Below are 22,276 nucleotides of genomic sequence, written 5' to 3'. Positions count from 1 at the left end.
CTTCTCTCTAATATCTCTGTCATGAGGACCCCAAAATCAGATACTAAAAAGGGAGGCTGATTCATTTGGAGACAGGCACACAGAAAAGTCCCCAAAACACAACTGAAACATAACAAAACTGCAAGACTAGAAAAATCATGCTTGCAGAGCAGCTTTCTTGAACTTCAAAGACCTTCTCTAAACCATAAGAAAAAGAAACATACCCAACTGAAAAAGGGGCAAATGATTGTCACTTTACAGATCAACAAAAATGTATATGAAAAAATGATCAGTTTCGGCAAACCAAAACCAGGAGACTCCCTTTCTGACTCACCAGATCGGGAAAAGTTAAAATGCTCATTCTCACAGCAACAGTGAGAGCCGGGGAAGGCACCCCCAGCTCAGGTTGCTGCGGGGGACTTTGTAATTTCCAGAGCCCCTGAGCCAGCAGCGGGAATCTCCCTTAGGCACACACAGAGGTTAGGGTCCCAGCGCCACGGTGTTCACCGCAGCCTTGGGTTTACAAATACAAACTGGGGTGGGAAATAAAATACTACCCACCAATAGGGGATTTTGTAAGTAAATTATTGCACATATGTACGCAGCAGGCAGCCTTTAAAAATAAAAGACTGGGTCTGTATGGAATACATTCAAGATATTTTATCCCATGATATGCAGAGCTCAGGGGGGTGAGGGGAGCACTGAAAATGAGAGCCCCCTGTGCGATGTCAGGCTGAATGAGCTTATAGACTAATGATGTCTTGCTTAAAAAAATGAAAATAAAAATGTACTTATTTGCTTTTGGTACAGCTGCTCAAGGACAAAAATAAAAATCCTCCCAAGTTAACGAGAGCCACAATGACACTGTCCTCACTGATACAAGTCCAGAAGCCAAAGTATCACAATTAGTGACAGCATGTTTGGGAAGATTCTGGAAAGTTTCTGAAAATGTCAGGGAAACTGCTGCACTTTTGAGGGGCAAAGGGTGAGTGGGCTGTTAGTCTTCAGAAACTGAAATGCAGCTTGCCTGGCCTCTAGGGGGTAGGACAGTTGGTGGGCAAAGGCATGTGAAGTTCCCAGAATGGAGAGGAAAGCTGAAAGCTGCAGCCACAGATGCAAGGCAGAGGGACTCAGCTCTGTGTGTGTGGGCAGGTGACAGGCCTTCGAATGTTCTTTTTGTGAAGATGTCAAACGACAGTGAAGAGGCATTTTCACTTAGAATAGTTTGATACATTGTGGATGCAGCTCTGAATTAAGATATAAATAGGAAGCTTCAAATTACAGATTTAATTGCCATACCAAATATTTATTCAGTGTTTGTAAACACTGTGCTAATTCTAGATACTACTGTTCAGCATAAGTCTAAGGACTCTACACTTTTATCTGTTAATTCTCAAAGTGTCATTAAATGAGAAGTGGATTTCCATCCTAATGTCACTGGTAGCAAATCCAGTGGAACTAAAATATGCAACTTTATGGATATTTTAGTCTAATTTCTCAGTAAAGTTATAAGACTATTGTTTTAAAAAATGTGGCCTTCAGAATTTAATAGGCTAAGAATGCATGTTAAATTCCACGTGAATAAGTTGTATGTAAATTAATACTGATTTATGTAAACTTTGATGGCAATGAATCGAACACAGTTATGCCACAAACTGCTTGGTTTCACTGATTTTGTTTTCTGTTTGGAAAAGAACCAAACAAAAATTCATCCACTGTTCTTATAATTCAGTAGGAGGACTGTAATTGCCTTTAAAAAATGTTTTGCAATAGATAAGCATAAATAAGTAGATAATTATTTCAACTTTAATTCACAGCTTTGAGTTGGATTAAGTAAGCCCCAAACAGAATGTACTGTAACATTTTTTAAATTCAACAGTACGACGGACAGTGATAGGAAAAACATGTTGCCTTGAAGGAAAAGCACTGAAAAGAAGAAACACACGGATACCTGTGCGCTGTCCTAATAATACACCCTTACTATTAGGAAAAAATGAGAAAACTGGGAGGACTAATGTAGTTTTACTGTTTTGAATACAAATTTTTTTTTTAACAAGAGCTTGTAAATGAGTAACAAACCTTTCTAGTAGCAATGGTTAAGTAGCTGCAACCGTGAAATCGGGTGTGCACTGGTCCAATGTCGTGTGTGTGGCTGGACTGCCTCCCAGGCACTCTAGCAAAAGTGAAGGCTCTAAGAAAAGCCAGCGTTTAAATGGGTCTTGCCATTAATGCTTTATTAATCGCCCCAGGCTATGCAAACCCAAAGCCCAGTGAGCTATAACAATATGACACTTTAAGGTCAAATCCAATTCCTGCTTTGTTTTATGGAATGGGCCAAATATTGAGTTAACAGCAGGAAAGGCAATTTATTGGCTTTTCTCTCCATTTTCTGATTATTTGATCTAAATTAGATAGGAATTTTTTGAAATAACTAAAACACCCAGGGTAATATAAAACAATCCTGAGTCATTTGCTGTGATGCTCAAAATGACCTGCTGTGGTTCTTTTTTAGGTTAGTATGCCCTACAGTTAAAAAAATGGTGGGACAAAGCTGCAATGTTGAATGTTTTATATTTAGCTTGAATACTTGGGTAAAAAAATCAAAATTGAAACACATTTTGAACTTGAGTAATGTGAGAAAATCAAAGCATCTACCTTCACGTCAGAAGTGTCCCTCTGACTGGTTCTCCAGGACCGTGCGACCGACGAGAAGGTCCGGTCCGGGTGGTCGAACTTCCCGTCATTCGCGTTGAGGAAGAAGGTTGTGAACGGCTCCTGTGCACGAGACAGAAGCAGGTGGCTGAGGACCAGGAAGGCTCCATGGGGGGCGCGGCTGGGGGTGCCCGCCCACCTCCCGCCATGTCCTCTTGCCTGCGCAGGGAGGGGTTTAAGATTCTTGGTTTTACGACAAACAATTTTGTTCTCTGTGAATTCACAACTCAGACTTTCTTTCCGGTAGCTACGGCCACTGCCAGGACTGCGGGCGTAGGACACTCCCTCGGGGCCACGCGGGGCCTGCTGGCCTTTCTCGGCATGGTCCGGTGGGTTTGCCACGAGGCCGAGGCCCGGGCCGTGCCCACCCCTTCAGCCTTCTCTCTCCCCGGCCCCCTCCTCATGTTCTTGGACCCCGACTCCTTGTCCTCTGTGCGTGACATTCCCGCAGCTGGGAGCAAACGTCTCCTTCCCCTCGCTAAGCCCCAAACTGTTCAGACCCAGCCAAGATGTCGCTTTCTCCTGGGAGACCTTCCCTCGCTCCCCCCACCCCCTGGGCTCCCCACATGCTCACACAGCACCCTGCTCTCTCGAACCCAGCACCTAGTACCCTGCTCACGGGGCAAGGCCACATCTAGCTGATTTCCTATTTCACCCCCAGACTGAGAGCAGCTCTTGGTACACAATGAATGTCTGTTGAATGAACACACAAAATTCTAAATGAGACGACATCAACTCTCAGGATTCTTTTAGAATTCTGTGGCTGTCACGTCAGGGTGGCACAGAGCCTGCTGCCCACCATGTGCCCATGTACCATGGGACTGTGGCCGACCTCGTCCCAGGGTCACAGTACCCTCAGTTTTAAAGGGATTAAATGGCATTCAACCTCAATGATTTCTTGGTTATGGACAAGCAAAGCAAAGACAAACACATACCTTCTCTTCCACATTTCAATTTCTCTCTCTATTCTAAAATGAATGATGTGCAACCCCTAGGTTCAATAATGCCAAGAAATCTGCAGGACACTAGTTTTTTCTTTAATATGTAATCTCTGTTAATCTATTTTTATATTCATAAAGCATTAATTTGCCCTTTAATTTTCCTTTCTTGCCATAAGAGCCATCAGGCAACAGCCTGCAAACATCCTCGCCAGCCTCTCCCGGAGATGTAGGTGTGCTATGTTGTCATCAACTGTATCAATCTGGAATGTAGAGGCAATATTTCATGTTTTATGGCAAATTATATAAAAGTGTGTTGAAAGGGAAAGTGTCCATCATCTTTGTGCAGCCTTTGCTGGGCTGCCTACCCCACAGGGCACCAGCTCTGGGGACTGACTCCAGACTCCAGGCCCTGCAAGGGACTCGCCTCTGGAACCCCAGCCCCGGGACCGAGCTCTGTGGGCATTCACCGTGGGGGCGGGAGGAAGAACACGTCTTTCTTTTCATCTCTTCACCACTGGGAGAAGTCGGACCAAAGAGCTGTATCTGCCTGATTCTAGATGCTGAAGTGAGGCGCCTGTCTTCTTCCTCTGCAGGCAGCAGAGCTCAGACTGGTCTCCAAGACACTTAACCTGAGACCCATGTATACATGCAAAGTCTTACTTCTCATCATCAGCTACTACCCCAACCTAAATCATTAAGCCCTTCCTGGTTTTCAGCCCTTAACAAAGACATGCCAAGAAGTGCACTGATGGACGCAGTGAAGAGAAATACTGTATCAGGGAAGTTTTAAAATTTCTGGCCACCAAGCTTATGAATCTTCCCATAGAGAGAGTTCTGAAAAATTCCTCATCGCAGTTTTAAATAGCCTTTAAAACACCTCCTTCAGGGTCTCATACTACATTATTGACCTCTGTTCTCATCGTTCCTGAGGCTTCCAGCTGCTGCAGCGGTAGGGCACTAAGGGAGAGGGACACCTGCTCGTCCTCAGGGGTTCTGACCTGCGGGCTGTGGACGGCTGTTCACGGCTCACCCTACCACCTTCGAGGCCTCCATTCCTCACGTTCCTGCTGCTTGGCCGGCAGAGGGCCGGGCTCCGGGTCTCCTTAGGAAACTCGGACATTCATCACCTGACATGTGGGGACTGAAGCATTTCCTATCGTACGTAACCACATAAGGATTTTATCACTATACTAGAAAAGCTTTCTGTTTGAAGGATAAAATGCACAAACGAATCAGTATTCAACAGGAATTGCAGAAATTGAAATAATGACACTTGCTGGTTTTTAAATCTTAGAGTGAGGTCCCTTACTCAAGCAGCCAGCGGCAGGCTTGCTCTCCTGCACCCACCCGCCACCGCTGCACCACTGGCCAGCGTGGAAGGGGCATCTCCCCTGCCCCTGGCCGACATGCGCGTCCATCAAGAACCTGCGTGGCTCTCACAGCCTCTGTGGCCAGTAGCCGGCCCTGCTTCCTTGGTCCATCTTCTCTCCTCATGCCCTGCATTCACACGCCTCCCTCTATTTGTGCTTAGTCTTTCAGACAGAATCTTTCCCTAAGTCTCTCTCCCCTTGTAATTTTCTTCCTTTACTTCCTTTCATCCCGTTTGAAAGCCAAATGCAACCCACTGGTGGTGCCTGGGACACAACTACGTCAAGGAAAAGGAGAGGGACATTCGGGGATGAATGTGAAGTGCGATGGAGACTGAAGGGAAGGAATCGCAGGCTGCTGAGCCCCTTTCAGGTCAGGCAGGGCATCTCTCAGTGGCTCACTCTGCAGTTATCCTGCAGAGAAGGGAACATTATCCCCCCAGAGCATGGAGCTCAGGGGCATGGCACCCCGCAATCGGGAAAATCCACATACAACGTTGTTCTGGTTTGCTAGCTGCTGGAATGCAACACACCAGAGATGGATTGGCTTTTAATAAAAGGGGATTTATTTCGTTAGTTCTTCAGAGGAAAGGCAGCTAACTTCCATCTGAGGTTCTTTCTTACGTGGGAAGGCACAGGGTGATCTCTGCTGGCCTTCTCTCCAGGCCTCTGGGTTTCAACAACTTTCCCTGGGGTGATTTCTTTCTGTATCTCCAAAGGCCTGGGCTGAGCTGCCAGGGCTGAGATGAGGTATGCCGAGCTGCTTGGGCTGTGCTACATTGAGTCTCTCATTTAAGCACCAGTCAATTAAGTCAAACCTCATTCACTGCAGCTGGCAGCCTCCTAGCCAACTGCAGATGTAATAAAAAACAGATGAGGTCCACAGACCATTGGCTCATGTCCACAGCCACAGAACTAGGTGCCTTCACCTGGCCAAGCTGACAAGTGAATCTAACTACCACAAATGTTTTGGCTCTCCTTTTGCACCAGAAACGAAGTCTTCAATCAGTTTCTTCAGGGTTTCAGGAACTTCCTAGCTGCCTCTTGATTGGTAGATGCTGGCTCTCCCATACTTTCACATGGTGTAGGAGAAACCTCTTTTTAACATTTTCAAACCACCGTTTGCTGGTCTGAAAATCACCTTCATTTTCCTTAAGGAAATCATATGAACACCTAGCCTTTTCAAGTACTGCCAGACTCTAGAGGAATGCCTTTAATAACAATCTTGCACCCAAAAGAATGTTGCCCCTTCTACATGCAAGAGATGTGGGTTTCATGGTTTATGCAAGTGCTTTGCAGTTGCTGGTGTAGCTGCAGCAACAGCTCAGCAGATTTCCTTCTCTTTTTTTCTTGAGGTCCATTAACACTGTAATGGCAGTCAACTGCAGCAGCTGTTTTGTGGCTTCCAGAAAACTGCACCCAAATCCCTGTGTTTGTTGCTAAAGCTGCTAAAGCTGCCAGAATGCAATATACTAGAAATGGATTGCCTTTTTCAAAGAGGATTTACTAGGTTCCAAGTGAGCAGCCCTAAGGCCATGAAAAAGTCTGAACTAGAGCATCCAGAGAAAGAAACTTCGGCTCTGAGGAAAGGCTGATTGTGTTGGGGTTCCCCTGTCACACAGGAAGGCATAAGGGACGTCTACTGTCCCTCTCTCCCGGCTTCTGGGTTCACACAGCTCTCTCAGCTCCTGTTTCTAGTGGCCTTAACTCTAAGCCTCTGTGGTTCCTCATTTAGCTTCTCCAGGGTACCTGGGCAGACTCTGGGTTTCATCTCTAGCTTAGCATCTCCAAACATGTGTCTTGGTTTCATCTCTCTGTTTTCTGTGTCGGCTCTCTTAAGGCCTCCAGTTAACTAGCTAAGACCCACCTCAAACGGGCAGGCTCCCATCTTCATGGAAATAATCTAATCAAAAGGTCCTATCCACAATTGGTTGGGTCACATTCCCATGGAAAAAACGCAGTCTAAAGATCCCACCCACAGTAGGTCTGCACCCACAGGCCTGGATTAAAATAGCATGGCTTTTCTGGGGTACAAAACAGTTTCAAGCCAGCACAATAGCCATTTAATTTCTTATGTCAACCTGCAATATATTGAAAAGTCACAATGTGGAAGGGATAACTGTATTATTATTCCCATTTTACATGTGAGAACATTCGAGAGCACACGCTAGCAAGTGGATGGACCCCGCCAGCATTTGACCTGGAGCCAGCATTTGACCTGGAACCAACATTTGACCTGGAGCCAGCATTTGACCTGGAAGCAGCATTTGACCTGGAAGCAGCATTTGAACTGGAGCCAGCATTTGACCTGGAGCCAGCATTTGACCTGGAAGCAGCATTTGATCTGGAAGCAGCATTTGACCTGGAACCAGCATTTGACCTGGAACCAGCATTTGACCTGGAGCCAGCATTTGACCTGGAACCAACATTTGACCTGGAACCAACATTTGACCTGGAACCAGCATTTGGCCTGGAACCAGCATTTGACCTGGAACCAGCATTTGACCTGGAACCAACATTTGACCTGGAAGCAGCATTTGACCTGGAGCCAGCATTTGACCTGGAACCAGCATTTGACCTGGAAGCAGCATTTGACCTGGAAGCAGTATTTGACCTGGAGCCAGCATTTGAACTGGAACCAGCATTTGACCTGGAAGCAGCATTTGAACTGGAGCCAGCATTTGACCTGGAGCCAGCATTTGACCTGGAAGCAGCATTTGATCTGGAAGCAGCATTTGACCTGGAACCAGCATTTGACCTGGAACCAGCATTTGACCTGGAGCCAGCATTTGACCTGGAACCAGCATTTGACCTGGAACCAGCATTTGACCTGGAGCCAGCATTTGACCTGGAACCAGCATTTGAACTGGAACCAGCATTTGATCTGGAACCAACATTTGACCTGGAACCAGCATTTGACCTGGAGCCAGCATTTAAACTGGAACCAGCATTTGACCTGGAAGCAGCATTTGAACTGGAGCCAGCATTTGACCTGGAGCCAGCATTTGACCTGGGCTTTCCCTAACTGCAGAAGTTAATTTTCTCCCCATTGCTTTTGAAAGAACCCAGGAGTATCTTTCACTGTTCAAAAGGCGTCTCCACTAGTTGACCTAGATTGTGTGCCACCTCAGACCGGGCTCTTGGTTCACTGACACCCCTCCATTGTCCTTCACCGCCTTCGAACCCCACTACTGAAGAGAAGCATGATGGCTACACATTATTCAGTGGCGCTATACTTTTAAAGCTACGTTCTGGTTTAAACAAGCTCTTGGGTGAGCTTTCAAAGCAACTGATAATTTATAAAGTTCCAAAGTCTAAACATATGATTTAGAAATGAACTTCAGCTGTACAACCTATTTAATTCCCTCAGAATTATGATGAAAGGTTTGAGAAGTGAGTTCTAAAGAGTAAGGCAGCATATACCAAGTTTGCAGTTGCAAGATGGGCAGGTTACCAAGGATTGGAAAGGTCAGAGGGTAAGATGCAATTGCTTCTGCACAGTATTGTCCAGGGTAAGATTTAAAATAGAACATTCCAAGTAAAAGATGTGCTTCGGTACTAGTTAATATCTGAGGAAACTCCAAACTCTGTACAATAGTTTAGTCATCATTTGGCCAACACTGGCTATCAAGAAAATAGTTGCTGTTGTATATTAGACAAGTGATATCACTGGAAGTGTGTCTAAAATAATATTTTTAATTTAGAATAGTGAGGTATATAGTTAAGTAGCATTTTAAGCAATTTTTATCATTGTCATATCTAATATATTGACAAACTAATAATGAGTTTAATGATTAGGTCTGAAAGGCTTGAAAGAAAAGGGCAGACACTTTAATCTCTATTTTTATTTTTATAAACAAACTCTTAGTTACACACATTTTAATGCATTCTATCTTTCATAAATTCCTCGGGGTGGGAATTAGGAAATCACAGTTCCCTGGGTCGTTAGCTTAAGCACTTAGCAAAGTACTAGACCAAGAAATGCGGGGGCACAACACCAAGAGAAGAGATGAGCTGGCTAAGCGGGCTCCCATAAAAGCAGCACTGGCTGTCCTCCGCCCAGTGCAGGAGCCACCACCACACATGCCCACTCAACACTGGAAGTGGGACTAGTTTGCATGAAATACACTCTGGATTTTAAAGACAGAGACGGAAAAAAAACAATAAATATTTCATTAAAATTGTGATACTGGTTACATGTTGCAGTACAGTTACAATATTTTGGATGTAATGGGTTAACTAACAGACGTAAAAATTAATTTCACTTGTTTCTTTTTACTCCTTTAAATGTGGTCATTAGAGATTTTAAATTATACAAGCAGCATTAGATTTCTATTGAACAGGGCTGCTACAGACAATACTAAAAAGGCACGGAAAAGATAAAGGTGTAGAGTATTCTTCCAAGCTTTTGCATAGATTCAGGTTTTTGTTTTATTCCACTGGAATCATAAATTGACTTAAGGATGAATTGTGATTTCTGAATTGAGAAACGGTTTAGCTAGTTAGGAATGGAAGTGGGTTAAATAAATTAGGCTGCTGATAACACTTATGCTTATGGACTCACACTTGCAAGGGACCTGAATAATTTCCCTGAGTCTGGTTTCCGACTAAGTTAAATTAAAAAAAAGCAAAACATCAAATACCATTTTATACTTCCAAAATACTATTTTAATTCATTTAATTTAATTCTCATAATAAACCATTTAACTTAATTCATTTTAACCCATTTAATTTAATTCATTTAAATTTATTTAATTCTCACAATAATCCAGCTGATAGTTACGAAAAACGTGAAATCTGTGTTGAATTATAAATTTCTTACTGGAACAACTGTTGGTGGCGGTTTACAGACCAGTTAAACATTTCCGTGGTTGGCTCCTGCAGGCCAGCGGGGCCTGTGCAGGGTGGGGGGTGGGGGCCTGGCCACCACGGCAGGAGCGCAGGGGACCCGACTGTGGGCGGTCGCCACAGGAGATGCTCTGCTCTGTTTTTAAGTTGGAGAGACTTGAAAGTTACTACGTCTTAGAAGAAAGATAGGGTAGACAGAAAGAGGTCTTCAAAACACTCAGAAAGTCTTTAGAACATATAATGCCAGAGAAGCCAGAGTGAGAGGGAAGGGCCAGCGCCAGGAAGAACTGCTCGTGAGACAGGAGGCCATGGCTGGAGGGAAAATCGAGACGTCGCCCACAAATTTGGCTCCTTTATCACAGGTTTAGGTTTCAGAAGCTCACAATAATTTTCCTTACCCGATTTTGCAAATGAGATGATTCATTTTTTTTTCTTTTAAAAATGCATTTAGTTTTTGCTCGAGTTTGGAAAACTCTAATTTCTACTTTACTCTGCTTTAATTCTTTTCAACCAAACAAGGGTATTGGATCTTCCCTTAATTTACGTAGGTTAAGCACCTGGAGGGGTTAAAGGTGAACAGAGCCCGAAGAAGATACTCACAATTCGTAGCAGCCAGGACAGGGTGGCGGCCGCCGTGGAGTAGTGCGTGCTGTAGTGGTGGGGGGGCCCCTGCTCGTCCCCCCATGTCTCGTAGCGCTCAGCGTAGAAGACGGCGCGCTTCGGGTTCAGGGCGCCAATCGGCTACGAAAGAGCCAAAGGACTGTCTTGTTTAATGCAGTTAGAGCAGACGTTCTAGATTACAAGTCTCTACCCTGAAAGCTTTACACTGTTGTCCATCTTATCCACACAGTGCAGACAAATCACCCTGCATTACATCTAAACTAAACAGGACTGTGATCTCAGCCGCTGACCACTATGCCTGCCAAAGACCACCCGAGAAGAGGATTCCCGTGTGTGACGTTTCTAGACCCACTCAAAGCTTTAGTGAAGTGGACCGCCGCACGGCGATCTGCCTAAGCTGCGAGGGCCAAACTACTATTTTCATGTGACGTTTCTACATGCCATACAAAATACACAATGAGAACTCGGCATGGACCACAGGAAATCCAAGGAGGAGTCTGGGGGCGGCAGCCACCATGTGGAGGCCTCGGGACATCAGTCCAGCTCTGTCTGTCGGCAGTGGACCCCAAGCCCGAGCGTCCTGTGGAGGGAGGTGTCCAGCCCAGGCCCCCAGCAGGCATCCGCAGCCCCTGCCCACGAGGACTGGATGCCACGCCCCACAGTGGAGCCAGTCCGGGCCAGGACGGTGTTCTTTCTGTTAACAGTGTCTATGCAACTGGACCCTGTCTGAAAGTTTTCAGCAGACCCAGCCAGGAAGCATCTCTAGTCTGCAGCCCTCATGATTTCCAAGAGCGCACTGAGTTTGGTTTCATGGTACACGGAACCCACTCTTACACCTGACAGCCACATCATTTTGCTTTATGTTGTATAATATAAAATGTTTATATAGAAAACAAAAGACAAGCACTAAATATAATGTATAACTCTTTTATTTCAAAATTTACTATTATTAGTTAACTGTGAACTTCCCCCAAGGCTTAATTTTAACAAGAGAAGTAGTAGAAAATTAGTGTTTCAACGGAAAACTAACGTTACACAAGAGAGAAAGATCTGCTCATAAATTGCCTATGAGCTTTTTTTTTGGTCCCAGGAGCCAAATTCAAACAATACAACGATGTCAGCAGTTAAAAGTCTGTTAAAATTTCCATAATAAATGCTCATAAGCAAGGGTTCTTATCCTGAATATTAAAACTACTTGCAAATTTTGTTAACTTTTCTTTAGCTATGACAATATAGCAAATTTAACTTTAAATATTTTAAAGCTATATTTCTTGTGCACAACACAAGATATCAATAATATTAATATATTAAGGTTCCTAAACTGTTTTTTATGCATTTTATGTTATTTCTCATTTTTTTACCTAGATTTTTAAAAGTCAATGTACTTTCATGAAATGTCACATAAAACATTAATAATATTTTAAATGAGTATATAATTACTTTTTTGGTAAAAGGGTAATTATTACAAAGAGGAGTGTGAGTTCTGTTATTGAATTCAGAGTATGTTTTTCATTTAAAATGGCTCACATATTTTATACTTTTTTAGTTGTGTAGGTATCTGTTTTTCTAAGTCACTATTATAAAATATACTTTAAAAAACATTTAAAATACTTAACACTTTGCTCTGTCTTGAATATGCTAATAGATCTTACACGTGCATGAAATATCTGTGTAATCCCTAAGGGTGAATCTCATCTGATGCAGTTGGTTCTGCAAAAGGCCTCACAAAACATTCTTGAAAAAACAACAGGACTCTTCCTCTAATCTTTCCCAGCCTGCTCCTTAACTGCTGGAAAAGGTATAAAATAAATGTTCACATTTTTTTAGTGAACTCAAGCTTTATCAAAGTGATCCTGAGTGTTTTACAGAATAAGATTTTGTAGGGAACAGCTGTATATTATTAAAATCGTATATGCCTGCCTCCATTAGTGACTTTTTTAGAAGATGTAAAACAGAAAAATTTAATTAACAAGCATATTAAACATATTCAAAGGAAAAAATGTAACAATCCAAGGTACACATCATGATAAAATGATAAATTTACGAAATCCTTCACTTGACAGAATTTCAGCCTTTTGCATCTGCTCCTGCTTATCTTGCCATCATCTTCTCCCCGTTGCTTTTCCATCTCTTTCCCTCTTGCTTCTCCTGCTCTGTGGTTGCACCAGCAGATTTCCCCTCACCTCTGTGGCTGTAGAAAGTTTACCCGTATACAACCTAGGGTGGTCACCATTGTATCTCTTAATACACTCTTCAACTTTACCAACCTCTAGATACTACCAATAGTCTTCCTCTCCCCTCACCGCAAGTACGCTGTTAGCTTTGCATCTACACTCCCCGGGTAGAGAAACAGTACTTTACTTTCCAGTTTCACCTGCTGATTTTGGATGTGTGTGTGTTGGGAGGAAAGATACTGAGCGTCTATATTTGTAGTCACATTGGAATGCTACAATATATCTGCCAGTAATTCTTTCAAAGAGGGTATAAAGAAATAAATTCACTGATTTCTTCAATATCCAAAAGTATCTTTGTTTTACCTTCAAAATTGGATGGCAGTTTGTCTGAGGATAGGTTTCTAAGTTTAAAATTTTTTTCCTGCAGAAAGTTTATGATATTGCCCCATTCACTTCTAGCATCTAGTATGTCCAGTGACAGATCTGCTGTCTATCGGACTCTTGCTCCTTTGTAGGTTATCTCTTTTCTCTGCCTTTATGGAAGCTTTTGTGATTTTCTCTTTATCACTGGTATTCCAAAATTTACCAAGATGTGTCTAGGAGTGAGCTCTTTTCATCAATCTTATTGGGTACTTTGTAGGCTCAAATTTTGCTTTAGCTCTAGAAAGTTTTCTTCAATTATTTCTTTAGTTATTTTCTCTCCTCCCTGTCTTTATCATATTTTTCTGGAATTCCCATTAAACAAGTCTTGGAGCTTGTGGTTTTATCCTCTAGGCCTCATAATCTTTTTTTGTTCATTATCTGCTGGGGCAATTGCATTGTAGTCTTAGATTTTAAATTATTGATTTTTTTCTTCAAGTATATCCATTTCCATTAGTAACTTTTAAAAATACGTGTCTAATTTTATTTTTACCTAAAGCATTTAGAAATGAATTTTATAAAACATGATGTAAAATGATTTGGTTTGCATTTGTTTTCTCTTGTGTTGCTTTTAATAACTAAGAAGCAATAAATCAATCAAAGAAAAAGCTTCAAAATATTTTTTTAGGAAATTAGAATTTCAACATGGATGATGCATTTGGATGTGTGATCCAAACAGCTATATTATCTATTATCCATCATCTACCTACCTATCCATCCATCCATCCCCTACCCACTTACCCACTTACCTTCCTGAATATTTTATTGATCTGCTTGTCTGCCTAACTACCAACCTATCTATGTACAAACTGAAATGCCTGTAAATTTGTTACCCTTTTAAAATTTAAGCAAATAAAGCAATATAATGCTATTCGGATTTAACAAATGATAAGCTAAGAATTCTGTGAAAAAAGTAAAATGATACTTCATGAAATTTATAATTTAATTTGCAATCTTTTTAGAGCTTTATTATAGTTACTACAGCAAGGATCCATTTCCTTTCTCTCTTTTTTCCTGGGTGCATGGTCTGGGAATTGAATCTGAGTCTCTTGCACAGAAGGTGAGCATTCTACCACTGAACTACTTGAGCAGCCCCCATTTCCTGTTCTCTTAAACAGTGGGCATTTAGGTACAGCCAGCTCTGCTATTATTTAGGTTTTTCCACCTAGAGGCATAAGTGAAAGTTTAAAACTTTCTATTAGATTTATTGTAACTTTGTCCTCATAAGTTTATGTTACAAATCAACAGATAATAAAATGATGTGAACAGACAATGCAAAAATCTTTACAAATGTTCTACCTCTGAGACATTTCATTATAATTCAGTTTTTAAAACTGAAGCCTACATAACTCGCAAAATGCACTATTTTCAATGAGTCAAAAAATGATCACTATTGTATAAAACTTCACATCTCTTGAATAGAAATGTATAGAAAATTATATGTGTAACATCACTATGTCTATATGAAGCACTGTTGTGTTTATAGAAGAAATGACTGTTGAAAAGTTTCTCTACTCTGTCACTCACTTTCCCCTTTTTGATGTCCAAAGAGGGTAATTTGTCTCACATGGGCCACCGAAAGCTTTGTTTTCCTGAAAAAAAATCCAAAAACTGTGTTTTCTGATCATATGGCACAAAAATTCTGACACATGCTCATGGAGATTTACATTATTAAATATGAGAAATACTACTGTCAATAGATTTGTTTAATCCAGTGACTCCCTTTATGTATTTTTTATGAGAACCTCATCCTTCTTTTGGCTTTCATAACAACTGTTAACCTGCAGTAGAAGGTGCATTCTTTAGAAGGCACTTTGAAAATCTCTGGTTAGAATTCTTATGGTACGTATTTCTGAGTGCTTTTACTTTGACTTCATTTCCCTATTTTCCCTTTCTGTTCTCTTAGCTTTGACCTACTGATACTTTTCTATTTTGTAAAATCTTGCAAATTATATTAATCCCTTTTTTTGGGAACAGGTCATATAAATTAACTAAAATAAGCAAAAATGACCAACAAATATTATATAAGTAAAAACATACTTATTTGGTAAATGGTACTAAATGAGGCATTAAAGAACATTAGGGAAAGTAAAGGCTGAGTACAAACTAGGAAGGTCTGAGGAAGAAATCAGATATAAAGGTGGACCGATTCGAGGCATCACAGTGCCATCAAAGTAAATGGTTATATTTAAGAATAAAAAAACCCAGTTAAAGATATATTAATAAAACTTATTTCTGATATAAAAAAATGAAAGCCAGTTTAAGTTGGTTTTCTGTTTCTTATAACCACAAATCATAAATACACACTTACAATTCTTAAAATGTCAAACAAAAACAATTTTTACTTATTAGAATGTCAAAAATTATTAAATTCCACAATATTCAGTGCTGGCCAGGGTATAACAGAACACAATTCAAAATGCCATCAGTGGGAGTACAAAAGTGTCATATATTTCTTAGGGGGCACATTGGTAATACATATTTTTTAAATGCCCTTATTTTTTATCAGGTTATTTCACTTGGAGTAATTTAAAATATGGAAAGAATCGGATGTAAGGATATTTTTCATAGTACTGTGTGCAGCGGCAAGCACCTGGACGCACTCCAAATGTGCAGTACGAGGCAACTAAATAAGCGACGCGCCAGCACTGCTCTGTTTTATGCGATTAGAAAGACATGTTCGAGAAGATTCCAAGATACATCCGTTCAGTGAATACTGACTGAGTGCCAGGAGTTGTTCCAGGCCCTGGACACAAAGCAGAGGTGGCTCTCGCCATGCTTGCGCCTGTGCGCACACACCTCGGGACAGGGGACAGGCTGGCAATGCCCAGAGGAGCAGCCAGAGAGACGCAGGACCTGATAAAGAGCACTCTGCAGGCAACTAGACGGAGCAAGAAGGCGGTGGCGATGGCTGGGAGGGAAGGAGGCGTGCCTGGGAGCTGAGATGGCCCTGACAAGGAGCTGGGCATGGCAGCAGGGGACAGGGGACGGGGATGGCAGCAGGGGATGGGCATAGCAGCAGCGGGTGTCAACACGCAGGTGGGAACAGGAAGGCGCCGTGGCGTGGGCAGAGGCAGCAGAGGACAGGAGGGGAGGATGCTGGCTTTGCAGAACAGAGCGAGGAGGCTGGTTTACCTGTGAGTGGGCAGAGAGCCACTGAGAGAGAGAGCAAGAGGGAAAATGAGGCAACCTGACGGTGTTGTGGAAAATGGATTATAGGCAATAGGAAATTATCATTAGTATTAGGATAATTGGAAGGAAAAAAAATTGCAGAAACAGCTTTGTATTTTTAAAAATCCTATAACTGTATGTGTTAGAGTTTTGCTTAAATATCCAGAGGAAAAAATATGTGACGAATATACCAGAAACTTAATCAAACTCCAGGGTGTGGTTAAAAGAAGACTTAGAGTCTTCCTTTTACACCCGTTTTTAATGGTTTTAACAAGAAATTGGTTTCTTCCATGCACAGAATTTTAGCTGGGTTTTTCAATTCTATGACCCCAAAGTATCTCCCAAATGTGAACATTTTATTTTACCTTTAATACATTTTAATTATAGAAACTATGTTTTACCTGCTAAACAAAAAAGACCATATATTTTCAAATAATCCCTATTATTGACCACTGTTATTTGACTCATCATACATTAAAACCTTGTAAGCTCAATAAAATTAAATGACAGCAGGGGGAAGAGGAGCGAACTCTGGAAGGTGGGGCATGGTTGTACAGGGCCACAGGAGCCCCTGGCCAGTGCATGGAGAAGGGGACAGGAGGCTGCTCAGACTGCAACGCTGCTGCACAGCCCTGCCCGGGACCCTGTAGGGAACAGCCCAACTCTAAAAGACATGTGGAAGACAGGAGCTGGGAAAGCCTGACCATGGGCAGGGTGCTACCAGACAACTGCAAGTCGGTGGCAGTGCTAACAGTGGCATAATGGTGCTCTGATTACATAGGGAACGTTAGTAAGATTTTGTACACTGAAGCATTTAGGGGTGAAATACCACTTCTTAGTTTACTTTAAAATATCTTAGGAAAACAAACAAAAAAGTTAATATGTCAACAATTATATCCAGGTACTGGGGAAATGGGTAGTAATTATTCTGGGTACTTTCTGTTTAAAAATTTTCATAATAAAAAGTCAAGATAAAACGCAGTGCAAAAGCAAAACAAAACCTTACAAATTCACGTAAGTTCTTTCTATGGTGTTTATTTTCTTGGGAAAACTTTAAAATGATTAGTTTGAAAAGTTATGCTCTAAAGTGTGTGAGCATTTTGTCCTCTTAAAGTGGCTTAGATCCCACCTTTGTGATTTTATGCACACTCCTTCTCAGGTGGTCTTCAGCTGATTTCACACCATAATCTACAAATGCATCCTTACTAAGTGGAACATGAATGGAATGAGCCCTCGATCTTGGGGTTCGCCCCTATGAAACTTATTCTGGAAAAGAACAAGCTAAGCCTACTTATAATTATGCCTAAGAGTCACCCCCAGAGACCCTCTTTTGTTGCTCAGATGTGGCCTTTCTAAGCCCTGTCGACAGATGAACTCACTGCCCTCCCCCAACATGGGACATGACTCCCAGGGGTGTAAATCTCCCTGGCAATGTGGGAGAGAAATCCTGGGATGAGTTGGGACCCAGCATCAAGGGATTAAGAAAGCCTTCGTAACCAAAAGGGGGAAGAGAGAAATGAGACAAAATAAAGTTTCAGTGGCTAAGAGATTTCAAACAGAGTTGAGAGGTTATCCTGGAGGTTATTCTTATGCCTTATATAGATATCCCTTTTTTGTTTATGGTGTATTGGAGGGGCTGGAGGGAAGTACCTGGAATTATTGAGCTGTGTTCCAGTAGCCTTGATTTTTGAAGACGACAATATAACGCTACAGCTTTTACAGTGTGACTGTGTGATTGTGAAAACCTTTGTGTCTGATGTTCCTCTTATCCAGGGTATGGACAGATTAAATAAACCATAGTGGGTACAAGCGATGAAATAAAGTGGGTACATTGAAACTCTATTGGTGAATGAGAGGGAGGGGTAAGGGTTATGGTATGTATGAATTTTTTCTTTTTTCTTTGTATTTCTTTTTCTGCAGTGATGCAAATGCTCTAAAAATGGTGATGAATACACAACCATGTGATGATACTGTGAGCCATCGATTGTAACCATATGTGCATGAAGATTTCTCAATAAAAATATTTTTAAAAAATGGAGCATGAAGCAATGAAGCATTCATAAATGAAAGTGTTAAGATTGATATTTCGCTTGCTACAATTGAGTGAATTTCTATTTCCTTTCATAGCACAGAAATAACACATCTGAATATATTATTGTGGTAGTTAGAGTTCAGTTGTCCACTTGGCCAGGTGAAGGCACCTAGTTCTGTTGCTGTGGACATGAGCCAATGGTACGGGAATCTCATCTGTTGCTGATTACATCTGCAGTCGGCTAGGAGGCTGCCTGCTGCAATGAATGTTTGACTTAATTGGCTGGTGCTTAAATGAGAGACTCAATGTAGCACAGCCCAAGCAGCTCAGCATACCTCATCTCAGCACTGGCAGCTCAGCCCAGGCCTTTAGAGATGCAGAAAGAAATCACCCCAGGGAAAGTTGTTGGAACCCAGAGGCTTGGAGAGAAGGCCAGCAGAGATCGCCCTGTGCCTTCCCATGTATGAAAGAATCTCAGTTGAAAGTTAGCTGCCTTTCCTCTGAAGAACTAAGGAAATAAATCCCCTTTTATTAAAAGCCCATCTGTCTCTGGTGTGTTGCATTCCGGCAGCTAGCAAACTAGAACAATTATGAAGAAACATAAACTTTTACCCAAAGTTGCTTTTCGATTGGAAATACATCAGCTCCTCCCGACTTGGACAGGGACCCCTAGATGAGGCCCCTGCAGGTGTCTGACAAGCCTCCTCTCCAGGGGGGCGTTGGGCAGGGGGTGCGGTGGGGGCTGCCTGGACAGCAGATGAACAGTGCCAGGGCAAGTGGAGAGATGGGAGCCCCTAGGGGGTGCCAGCACCGATCTACTGTGTAGAAGTGCCAGGTGACACAGCAAAGGGAAATCCAGCGACCGAGAGGGGAGAGAGCAGGAGAACCTACTTGGGGGCCGCCAGCATGGAAGGACGCAGGGCAGAAACCTGCCCGGAGAATGCCTCAGACCTGCAGTCCCCCGTCTTAACGGAAAGAGCACTCCCACGTGAAAACAACAAGGCATGGGCGAGTAGCTCGAGAATGCAGATCAGTCCTACAGGTTCTAAGAGGTAAGTGTGGGTGCTGACGGGCCACAGGACCCCCCTGACCTTTCACACTCTATGTCAGCTGGAAGCAAAGATAAAGGGCGCTGACTTTGGCCTAGCTGGGCCTGCAGACGGGACTCGGAGTTATGAAATGCGAAACCCCACGCGGTGCTGCTTCCAGGACTCTCCCCAGTTCCTGCTACTAGCTGAAATGTTCAGGCTCTAGTACTCACTCCCCACCCCTCTCCCTCTGTGGGGCACAAAAAAGAGATTAAGGGGCCATCAACCATAAGGGGACAGAGCCTAGGCACTGGGCTGGGACAGACAAGCAGGCAAGCAATAGCACCTCAATATTTCTCGGGACCATCGAGTCTATCAGTTAGGCTTTTTCTTGTCTGTCCTTTTCTTCAGCCATTCTTTCTTCCTCTCAATTAGAAGAAAAAGAAAGTAATATGCCACTAGGTGGTATGGACTGGGTTGGCAACAATTGCTGGTATAATGAAAAATTGAGCAAACAAAGAAAGCCATTAACTTAAAAAATATCTGATTTTGAAATTGGTGGCCTGCTGCACCAGCCTGGACTGTTCCCTGAGTCCTAGAGTGACACTGACACTGACCACGGCCCTCTCCTGTGCCAGCCTGGACTGTTCCCTGAGTCCCAGAGTGACGCTGACACTGACCACGGACTTCCCCAGTGCACTGCCACGCAAGCAAGCCTAAAAAAAATCTTTTTCAACATGCGCTTATATCAAGGCTGAATTCAACATACATTTAGATAAATGTCAGATTTGGCAACAGGTTTTTCAGGTGTTTATCACTGAATTATACATTCACACCTTCACCATTTTTGTCATCACTGTCAGCTACTACTGCACTTACTAGTTACGTCCATATTTCATGTTTTGGTGTCAAAAATTAAGCATTGGGGAGAGCATATTAAAGTAAATAAAACCAATTTCATGGTTTTCTAATTTCTAATTTCATCTTAGACTTTAAATTACAGGAAAAATAATCTTAAAATAACTGTGGGAATGGCCAACTGATTTTTGACAAGTTCCCCAGATCCCCTGAACTGGGACAAAAAAGTCTTCAGCAAACAGGCATGGGAGAACTGGATTTCAATAGTCAAAAAAATGAAAGAGGACACTTAGCTTACACCCTATACAAAAATTAACTCACAGTGGATCAAACACCTGAATATAAGAACTAACACCTTAAAGCTTCTGGAAGAAAATGTAGGGAAACACCTTCAAGACCTCGTAATAGGAGGCAGCTTCCTAAACTTTACACCCAAAGCACAAGCAACAACAAAAAAAATTGATAAATCGGAACTCTTCAAAATCAAATGCTTCTGCACCTCAAAAGACTTTGTCAGAAAGGTGAAGAGGCAGCCAACTCAATGGGAGAAAATATTTGGAAATCATATACTGGACAAAGGTTTGATATCCTGTATACACAAAGAAATCATACAGTTCAACAACAAAAAAACAAAAAACCAAATTATAAAATGGGCTAAAGATATGAATAGGCATTTTTCTGAAGAGTAAATGCAGATCAAGACTATAATGAGATACCACCTCACACCTATAAGAATGGCTGCTATTAAACAAACAGGAAACTATAAATGTTGGAGAGGATGTGGAGAAACTGGGACACTTATGCACTGCGGGTGGGAATGTATGATGGTGCAGCCACTATGGAAGACTGTTTGGCAGTTCCTTAGGAAACTAAATATCGAGCTGCCCTATGACCCAGCAATAGCACTACTTGGTATATATCCAGAAGAGCTGAAAGCAACAACACAAACAGACATTTACACACCGATGTTCATAGCAGCATTATTCACAATTGCCAAAAGATGGAAACAAACCAAACGCCCATCAACAGACAAGTGGATCAACAAAATATGGTATATAATTATGATGGAATATTATGCAGCAGTAAGACAAAATGACGTCCTGGAGCACATGACAAGATGGATGAGCCTTGAGGACATAATGCTAAGTGAAGTTAGCCAGACATAAAAGGACAGATACCATATGATTGCACTTTTATGACCAGCATAAAGGTATAATCAGAGGCTTATAATACAGAATATAGGGGACTTAGAACACATAGAAGCTAGAGATGGGTGAACTGTTAGCTGATGAGATTGAACTCCAATGTAAGGGAACAGATAGGAGTGAAGGTGATTCTCTAGTGGGTCTATAATTAATATTATCATACCGAAGATGAACAAGATTGAAAGGGGTTGTATGGACCTATGTGTCCCACTGATTAACACTACAAACATAAATTACTTCTTGCAAGAACTATTTCAAAGGTATGATTTGTGTACAAAGAATGTTTAAGTCCAGGGTACAGGGGGAAACAGCTATTGCATGCTATGAACTATGTTCAACAGGAAGCCATCAGCACTACCACAGCAACAGCAGAGGTAAATAATGGGGGGAGGGACAAGAGTTAAGAGGAGGTTTAGATTTCCTATTTGGTGAGGGTGTGTGTATTGGTTTTCTTTCTCTTGGGAAAAATGAATTTATCTAAAATTGAGAATGTTGATGGACTGTGGACTTTGGGCCCCCCAAATGATGCCTGATGAATGCAGGTGGCTGAAGGATGCACTGACAGAGAAGTAGATTGGTGAATGATGGTGTATGCTTATAATCGAATGTTGTGCTGCTACAAAAAGGAAGTCGTGAGGCATGCAACAATATGAATGAACATGTGGGACATCTGGTGAGACAAAATAAGCTAGAAATGAAAGAACAACAATGGTATGGTCACCTTTAGAAAATGCTTACAAGAAAAAAAGGGCCTAGATTGTAAGTTCTTACAGCAGACACATTTAGTCTGGAGTGGTAATTATTATTTCCAGATTCTGAGAGGCTGTTTTATATGTATAATTTGACATTTAGAGATAAGAATGAAGCCAATTAGGTAGGGTTAAAATAATTCAGAACCCAGGGGTAACAAAGACATTGTC

The 22,276-nt window shown here is 42.0% G+C and overlaps 1 protein-coding gene across 16 annotated transcripts in view; it reads right to left on the bottom strand.

Moving 5' to 3' along the window:
* NBEA (neurobeachin) overlaps nucleotides 1-22,276 on the bottom strand; it is a 752,331-nt gene that overhangs the window by 70,731 nt on the left and 659,324 nt on the right. For all 16 annotated transcript variants that reach the window (XM_077159019.1, XM_077159015.1, XM_077159017.1 and 13 more), the window contains 2 exons: nucleotides 10,448-10,588; nucleotides 2,635-2,754 (listed from right to left, as the gene is read on the bottom strand). In XM_077159019.1, the coding sequence (XP_077015134.1) occupies nucleotides 2,635-2,754; nucleotides 10,448-10,588 (261 nt within the window). The remainder of the gene's footprint in view (nucleotides 1-2,634; nucleotides 2,755-10,447; nucleotides 10,589-22,276) is intronic.

The sequence above is a fragment of the Tamandua tetradactyla genome, chromosome 4 (genome assembly GCF_023851605.1).
Source record: "Tamandua tetradactyla isolate mTamTet1 chromosome 4, mTamTet1.pri, whole genome shotgun sequence".
NCBI classification, from domain to species: domain Eukaryota; kingdom Metazoa; phylum Chordata; class Mammalia; order Pilosa; family Myrmecophagidae; genus Tamandua; species Tamandua tetradactyla.
This window is presented reverse-complemented; position numbering and strand designations above follow the sequence as displayed.